At 42.2% G+C, this 9301-nt stretch overlaps 1 protein-coding gene across 1 annotated transcript; it reads right to left on the reverse strand.

The window, feature by feature from the left end:
- Positions 1-96: 96 nt before the first annotated feature.
- LOC102304066 (EF-hand domain-containing protein D1-like) lies at positions 97-9098 on the reverse strand. The gene is made up of 2 exons (XM_005952571.3): positions 8710-9098; positions 97-352 (listed from the first exon to the last, which is right to left on the reverse strand). The coding sequence occupies exons 1-2, from the start codon at positions 8991-8993 to the stop codon at positions 193-195; spliced, it is 444 nt and encodes a 147-aa protein (XP_005952633.1). The 5' UTR covers positions 8994-9098; the 3' UTR covers positions 97-192.
- Positions 9099-9301: the final 203 nt, after the last annotated feature.

Genomic DNA, 9301 nt, shown 5'->3' on the forward strand with positions numbered 1-9301 from the left:
TGGGGCGCACTGACAGAGGCGAGGCTGCCGGACACTGGCGCCACCGGGCCCTCTGACCACCACCAGTAGGCAACGGTTGAAGTGTCTTGCCCAAGGACACAACAACCAAGACTAGTTGCTACATCTCTTTGTGATGGGTCAGCTTTTCTATCTGAAATGTGGCTGTTTGGAGCAATTCCCAAAGTGTTTGCACTACTTCCTCACCTCCCTGAAGCTTAGTTTGCCATCAAAGTCTTCATCCACTTCTTTGATCATATTTTTCAGGCCCAGGTGAGTCTGTGGAGCTCCCAGCTTCTCCATCATCAGCTTTAGCTCCATCAGGTCGATGAAGCCATCTTTCCCAGTGTCATACCTACAAGCCATGAAACCCACACAATGTCAGATTCAGTCAGCTGGGAGTATGAAGACACCACATTTAATTCACACAGTCATTATGTATCTGCACCTAACGTTTAACAATTTTTGAAAAGGAAAATTAAAAAGAAAATCCTCAAAGTCAGTCAACTAGTAACAGCACTGGTGAATAAAAGCAGCAGTATGTTAGGGATGCACCAACCACAGATTTTATAAAGCTGTGAATATATTGTTTGATCTCTTTAATCCACTGTTTACTTTGTTATGTGACAGCAGTCTCATTCTCATTGTAAAGAATACAGCTTAAAAATTGTTTAAAAATAAACATTTAACAAGCTACTGTAATGGTACTTGAAAAACACCTACCTATAATTTCTTCATCTATGCTCAATCCTCCAGGTAAGGAAATCCCAAAAAGTTGATTCCGTTGATTCTACGCTACATCCAGATGAACAAAATCAACTTTTTGGGGCCTACCTATAATATACTTACCTCTAAATAGCAATTTTCCAGCCTTATTGACCACAAGTCACATTTGTACCACAGCCAGTTTAGAATCACAAGTGCATGTCTTCAGAGTTTGAGAGGTAGCCGGTGTACCTGAAGCAAACCCATGCAGGTACAGGAGCCTCAGCTTTAGTTCAAACCAGGATGGCATTTCTAACATCTGCATCACCATGCTGCCTAGCACCAAGAGCTTCTCCAGATGCTGCTCTGCTCATACAGTGCATCATCAGTAGTAGCTCTGTTTGGGATTGAGGCCATCTGATCCAAGACAATATCAACAGTTAATTATTCTAAAAATGCCGTATCCATTCTACCACTGGTGCTGCAAGGTTTTTATCCTTCAAGTGCAAGCTTGAAGGATAAAAAGGAGCAATGTCCTTACACTTTCTCAAAAGCGTATCCTTACATTGGCATCTGTGTAAATCTGTAGAAAAATCTGCATCTGTAAAATGTATGAGACAAACTTAATATGAATTATATAAAATTTCAGGTTTCTAATGTTATCACTTTTCTTGAATGACAGTGTGTAAAATCTCCCTGTTACATCTGTTACATCAGTAGATTACAGTTAACTGAGTTCTGTTATCTTACCCTTCCTAATTCAAGTGTATGAACCAAGCTGCAGTGGCTGCTATGGGACAAATGTGTTTTAGTCATGAGAGACCAGTAATATTAAATTATTTGAATTAATATCAATGCTTAGCAATAAATCCAGATATAACTAATATGTGCCAGTTAAATATTTTTGCATTATTTTAGGTTTTTTGAGTCACCTCAAAAACTCTGGCTGCTGTTCATCTGTAGTGAGTGTAGCCTGTTTACTTTAGCTATCAATATGCCAGGTATCCAGGGTTTTTGTTTTTTAACTCTGGAAGAGGCTGTAAAACTAAGAATCGATGAATCAGTGAAGATTACTTCTGTCTGATGAAAGTGATAGTGACGGTTGATTGCTGAGGATATCTTGAATTTTTCTGTCTGTAAGTGCTGCTATTTTTGCTGCTGTTGGCCAGCATTAATGGAACTGAAGTGCATTGAACATTGATAGATTCACACAGTATGACAATGTAATTAAACTGTTTGTCAGAGAAAAAAAGTGTGACTTTTAGGACACTTTACCTTAACATCAGCTGCATAAGCTGCTAGCTTATACAAGCGGTTGTTGAAAATTGAAAATTAATCTTCATGTATTTTTGGGACACTGCAACCGTTTCTGCTTGTGAGCATTGGTTTCACAATTGCAAGCCTCTGGAGGATCCTACACCTTGAGGTTCATGGGACTCCAAAAGGCACTAGCAGCTTTAAATATCTGTTTGCTGCTTTGTAATGACATTTTAACAGCTGCTCTCTTAATCTGATGAATTTGTCTGGCAAAAACCTTCCTCATTATGCCTTTATCTATGCAAACTCATCTGTGCTCTGAATCAGCCACAAATTTCTTCACAGTAAGATGATCATGCTTACATTTTTGTGAAATATCTCATGTTTTCATACCTTCTCCAAGGCATTGCACTATTTGACACTTTTCTGGAACAGACAGGTTCTTTTTCTATTCCCATATTTTTTTAAACCTGTGGCATGCTTAATAACGTGAAACATCTTAACAGCTTAATAATGTGATTTTTTCCTTTAATTGGGCTCACATGACAAACTAATTATGGCAGGTGTCTGAGATTGATATCAGTGATTCAAGGAGCCCTGTGTGTATACACAATATGAGTTTAACTGAAAACAAAAAATGTAAAGTTTATATAAAGTTTATAACACTAAAATCCTATTTGCATAATAATTTGGTAAAATAAATGGTAAATGGCCTGTATTTGTATAGCGCTTTACTTAGCCCCTAAGGACCCCAAATTATTTGAGGGGTGGTGGCTTCGCTGGATCCACTGTCCAGCCACCGTGTGATGACCCTCCTCCCGGATCCCCCCAACCAAGGAAATTACACCACTTTCAAGGCACTGCTACTTCCTCTCCGATGCAGAGGGCTGAGAAACTCCTCTCTCTCTCTGGCCTGGGTGATGGCACTTCTCTCGAGCTCATGGAGAGCATTCTGTCCTTGCTAGAAACGGATGACGGCGGATTCCTCTTCACTCATCTCTTCCTCTGACAGTTGCCAGCTCCAGTGCCAACTCCCCGCTGCTGGCCACGGATTACCGCTCACTCGCAGAAGAAGGGGATCACATTCTCCAGGCTAATAGGAGCTTTGGCATCCAGGCGATAGTCCCCAACTCACCGACGGCATCTCCGTGCCCCCACTGATTCTCCTGGGGGCCCCCGACTCATCGATGGTGGCTGGAATCGAGGCATGGCGGCACCACGGAAAAGGACTGTATTTTTACCAGCGTTTTGGTGCTGCAGCACAGCGCCGTCTGCCACCTTGCAGTTTTAATGCCCAGGGAAACAACGGAATAAGGAAAGGCTGCCCGACTCACACTCGGGAGATGTTTTCTGGTCGACTCCGGCTCCCAGAAGAGCCTCGGGAATTCTCGTGTCGTCTTTGCATACCTTTTTGTATGTTATTTAATTTTAAATAAAACAAATTAAGATTTCCCGCATACCACTACAGGTAGCCCAAGTACAACGAGTGATACGCGTACCAAAGTTTGAGAACCACTGGCCTAGGCTATAAGAATATTGCCAACCCCCTGAAACTGAGCTGCAGCACAGTGGCCAAGAACTCGCCATGGTTAACCAAAGAAGTTGAGTGCACGTGCTCAATGTCATATCCAGAGGTAGTCTTTTGAAAATAGATGTATGAGTGCTGCCAGCATTGCTGCAGAGGTTGAAGGCATGGAGGGTCAGCCTGTCAGTGCTCAGACCATATGCCGCACACTGCAGCAAAGCGCTGTCGTCCCAGAAGGTAGCCTCTTCTAAAGCTAATGCACTAAAGCCCGCGAACAGTTTGCTTGAGACAAGCAGACTAAGGACATGGATTACCTGTGTTCTGATGAGACCAAGACAAACGTATTTGGTTCAGATGGTGTCAAGGATGTGTGGCAGCAACCAGGTGAGGAGTACAAAGACAAGTGTGTCTTGCCTACAGTCAAGCATAGTGGTGGGATGTCATTGTTTGGGGCTGCATGAGTGCTGCCGGCACTTGGGACCTACAGTTAATTGAGGGAACCATGAATGCCAACATGTACTGTGACATACTGAAGCAAAGCATGATCCCCTCCCCTCAGAAACTGAGCCACAGGGCAGTATTCCAATATGATAACAACCCCAAACACACCTTCAAAAAGACCAGTTCCTTACTAAATAAACTTCGGGTAAAGGTACTTGACTGGCCAAGCATGTCTCCATACTTAAACCCTACTGAGCATCTGTGCGGTATCCTCAAATGGAAGGTAGAGGAGTGCAAGGTCTCTAACCATCCACTAGCTCCATCATGTCAACATGGAGGAGTGAAAGAGGATTCCAGTGGCAACCTGTGAAGCTCTAGTGAACTCCATACCCAACAGAGTTAAGGCAGTGTTAGAAAATATTGGTGAACACACAAAATATTGATACTTTGATACAGTTTGGACATTTTCATTTAGGGGTGTACTCACTTTTGTTGCCAGTGGTTTAGACATTAATAGCTGTATGTTGAGTTATTTTAAGGTGATATCAAATTTACACTGTTATACAAGCTGTACACTGACTACTTTACATTGTATCAAAGTGTCATATATTCAATGTTGTCCCATGAAAAGATATAGTAAAATATTTACAAAAATGTGAGGGGTGTACTCACTTTTGTGAGATACTGTAGGTTCTTACTCTCACCATAGCAATGATGCTGGCAGTTCAAAACTTGGAGTATCCCTTACACTTGTATGGAGGAAGAAAAATCACATGAATAACAGCCATACACCGCTCCACTGTGGCGTGCAGAAAACATCTCAGGTGGGATCTGCTTGTCATGCCAGTAATGTTGGAAACCACCAGGTTTATCAATGTTAAATTTTTTCCCCATTAGAGAAAACATATCTGGTCGGGTGTTTCGGGAGTGTGCTGACCAGCTTGCAGGCATCTTCATGGACATCCTAAATACATCACTGGACTCAGCTGTGGTACCTGCATGCCTTAAAACCATGAAAATCATCCCAGTGCCAAAGAAGTCCACTGTGTCCTGCCTCAATGACTACCGGCCGATGGCACTTACGCCTATCATCACAAAGTGCTTTGAGAGGCTGGTATTGAGGCACATGAAAATTCAGCTTCCACCGAATCTGTACCCGCTACAGTTTGCTTACTGCCCAAACCGCTCCATATATGATGCCATCTCGTCTGCTCTTCACCTTTCTCTCTCCCATCTCGACAAAAAGGACAGTTATGTCAGAATGCTGTTTATTGACTTCAGCTCAACATTCAACACAGTCATTCCCCAGAAGCAGTGTTGGGAAGGTTACTTTTAAAATGTATTCCACTACAGATTACAGAATACATGCCGCAAAATGTATTTTTTAACGTATTCTGTTACGTAATGTATTCTGAATACTTTGGATTACTTAATATATTATCAAGCTTTTTACAACTACATGAATGTACTATTGCTTTGTGATTTATTACTATTACTGAAGGATACTCGCCGTACCAATACCAGCTAGATTAAATCTTAATATAAATGAGTAACAGTAGGGTGGACATTAGGTAAGGCTGCACTTTTTGCAGTGATCTCGTACAGAAAACTATTCCACACGTATATAAAACAGGTCCGCAGCTCCAAACCGTAGTAAAGACCTCTGGCTAATATGTCGGGTTCCGTGTCGGCTCATAGCTGAAAAGTAGCTTTACTTTGTTGTCTGGCTCAACTTTGCTAGCGAGAGACAGAGAGCGGCATTGAAAGGCTGCTCCAATGGAACTTATTGTTTCAGAGGAAAACACAAACACAGTGTACAGTCGAGTCTTAATAGCTTACTTGCAACTGGGCTCATCAGGCACTTTTTTTGGCTGCAGTGGCTGTTATTATATTTACATGCTTCCCTCTCCTGTTTCTGGTCAGTGACAACTTGTACTCATTTCGACTCTCCTTTTTCTCCCTCCCTCGCGCTCACAGACACATAACAGGTATGGCAGTCCATTCTCTCTGCAGCAGGGACTACACTGCCCACGAGGCTACATTTTTTAGGGCTATGCCTGTAACACTCTGCCTATTGCCTTCATATTAAATAATTTTTCAAATTAATAAAAATATTTATTTATTTTAAAAATATTTCTTCACGTCATTTATGTGGGCCGCAGTAGAGGTGACGTGGGTCGCGAGATTGAGACACAGGCATTAGAGCCTCTTAATGCGTGTTTTGTTTGGGTTTCCATCGGCGGTGAATTACCAAAAATAGAGAGGGAACAGCCTAACATATGAAACAGGAAAGACCGCCGTGTAATCCATTTATTTCAACAAAGTAACTGTATTCTGAATACTACCCTTTTAAACTGTAACTGTACCAGAATACAGTTACTCATATTTTGTATTTTAAATACGTAACACCGGTACATGTATTCCGTTACTCCCCAACATTGCCCAGAAGCTGGTAAAGAAGTTGGACCTACTAGGAATAAACACCACTCTCTGCAATTGGATCTTGGACTTCCTAACTGACAGGCCACTGAAGAAGGCCAGTCTCCCTGATCTCACATCATTTTACCAGGAAACCATTGAGAAACCATCTGCTGCTACATCACTATCTGGTACGGGAACTGCACCCTCACTGAAAAGCAGTCTCTGCAGCGGATAGTGAGGACAGCAGAGAGGATCACTGGAGGCCCTCTCCCACCAAACTCTACGACAAACACATCATCCGACGTGCGAACAGCATAGAAAGGGACACTTTCCACCCCCTCACATGTTCTCCCTCTTTCCATCTGACAGACAGTTTCGCAGCATTTAAACCATAACGACCAGACACTGCAAGAGCATCTTCCCCCAAGCAGTCAGAGCCCTCAACTCACTACCACCAAAGGACTGATATACACATACACCTTTACAAAAACCTTAAAATACTCACCAAAAGACTCACAAATCCACTATAAACTGGACCTGGGAACAATATGCTTATTTGCACACTCAGTCACATAGTTTCTGAACACACATCTAAATTATACTATATTTGCACATTTTGCATTGTCAATGCATTGTCTACAATATCCTGAAAATAACTTGAACCTGGTATTCAATACTTATTGCACAACCCACTTTGTCTTGTCTTTGTTTATTGTACAGTAAGTACTGTATAGTTATCACGGTCAGATTTTGCCCATTCCTTTCTTCTTTAAATGTGAAGTGGTGTCGGAATTTTAAAGTAAGAAATGCATTCCTGCCCGTGCACTGATAGCTCTGTTGTGCTGGCTCTGGGTCCATTGTGTAACTGATACCACCAACATTAACAGAACGCTTACATTAGTGCCTCTTATTGCGTGTTTTGTTTGGGTTTTCAGCAATGCATGGAATTACAAAAATTAGAGAGGGGATAAAGAGGCGATAACCTAACATATGAAACAGGAAAAGACCCCTGTGTATTCCGTTTATTTCAACATAGTAACTGTATTCCGTTACAGTTACCGCTTAAATACAATTTAAATATTTAAGCGGAAAATGTAACAGAATACAGTTACTCATATTTTGTATTTTAAATACGTAACACCGGTACATGTATTCTATTACTCCCCAACACTGACCATACAAAATATGATTTCTTTGTCATTTTTCAAATGGTCTTAAACCTTTGATCGGGACTGTACATGTAGTTAGTGGGGTTATATTAATTGGTGGTTCTGCCTCTTTGTGTTAAGAATAAGACAGACTGACAACCTGTCTAGGACAATTCATGCCTCTTGCCCTATAGCAGTTGGCTCATGACCCTGAACTGGGAGAAAATATATGGATAAACCACTAAATGACTATAGTCACAACCACTAAATGCAAACTGCCTTGTCAGTCATGGGTCATTTGTAATGTAAGCGTGAGGCTTCATAGACAGATCCACTCCTTTATTGTTTTCAAAACATAATGACACTGCAGAAATACCAACTTCTAAACTTTAGAACAACAGTTTACAAACTAATAGGTGACAATTATTGTCATTTGCCATCTATGGGGAACAAAGGAGAACAGTAGCATGAGCAGAATGAATCGCATTTTTAATATAAAATAAACAAGACTCTACAGACAATACTGCACGAACCTTTAGTTTATTTAATATACTTTGATAATTTGTTATTGAAGAAGAATGAGACAGTTACACCAATTTTAGGTGCTGCCCTATATGATTATCAGGGCACAAATTAATAAAGTAACCCAAAGAAAGCGGGGGGAAACAACCGAATCCACCCCCAGGCTAGGGGTAGGCCAGGCTAGATTCATAAAAACAGGTAAAATACGTTTTTTAATAGGAGTTAAATTATACAGGATGATAACACACAGCGAGCAATCTGTGTCATTTTAAGATGTCAAAAAATCCGAAGGGTCCACACACTAAATGACCCCCTGTCATTTTGTCTAATTCGGGCTTTTAGCTCCATTGCGTTAATTTTTCTGGCATACTGTGTTTGTGCCTAAAGCGCATTGTTTATTTATGTCATCTTTGGAGATGTTCGGCGTCAGTGTGTCGTCTCCCGAGGGAGCGGCACTGACCTTAAGAAGTCCTCCATCTGAGCACGATACATCACTACAAAGACACCGGTTTAACGTGCAGAGTGTTTGCACAGAGGCGCTAAATCAGTCGACACGATGACAGCCAGCCTGCACCTTGGCTAATCTCATGATCCAGCCGTGCACGCTCGTTCGCCCCCATTCTCTGCGACTGAGAACAACAGCCGTGACTGCCATGTTTAAAGAGACAAAACAAACAATTGGTGCAGTCTTACCGCTTGAACATTCCCTCCATATCCTTAATCTGCTTGCGGGAGAACTCTTTGAACTCGGTGTAAGGGTTGAAGACCCGGGTCGCTCGTGGTGCAGCGTTGCCCTCGTTGATGTCCAGCCTACGCGTCAGTTTGGCGGATAGCTCGGATGATGAATCTCCACAGGCAGCATCTGACCCCTGCGGTTTGGGTCGGACAGGGCTCTGTTCGGGCTCGGGCCTCGGTACGGCCTCCTGTGTAGCAGAAAGCCGCGATTGCAGCTTTCGTGCGAGCTCTTCAGATGCCATGACGAGGATGGAACCCTACTTTGTGAGGCTGTCAGAGAGGATGGAGCGCGAGTGCTACCACCGTTAAAGTGCGTGCACCCGTTAACGAGATACACAAAAGTGTTTCCGGTTGAACTTCAGAATAAATTTTTCTGCGTTTGTACATGTTTGCAAAATGAGCCGATTACTCGCTCCCTAAATGAATGCTAGCAAATGTCTTGGCTGGCTGCTATGTCTTGCTTTAGCAAACACAAGGAGACAACTCAAAATTATGCTGGTTTAAACTGAAGTAATTCAGAAGACGCTAATATCCGGGAAAGCCGCTTTAT

Source organism: Haplochromis burtoni, unplaced genomic scaffold (genome assembly GCF_018398535.1).
Source record: "Haplochromis burtoni strain Fernald_Lab_line unplaced genomic scaffold, NCSU_Asbu1 Contig_1832, whole genome shotgun sequence".
In the NCBI taxonomy this organism is placed as follows: domain Eukaryota; kingdom Metazoa; phylum Chordata; class Actinopteri; order Cichliformes; family Cichlidae; genus Haplochromis; species Haplochromis burtoni.

Excerpts from the sequence above, each read along its gene's own strand:
- LOC102304066 (XM_005952571.3), bottom strand. The coding sequence starts at position 8,993 with ATGGCATCTGAAGAGCTCGCACGAAAGCTGCAATCGCGGCTTTCTGCT. Across the intron at positions 353-8,709 it reads ATGGAGGGAATGTTCAAGCG|GTATGACACTGGGAAAGATG; the intron begins GTAAGACTGCAC and ends CATGGCTTGTAG.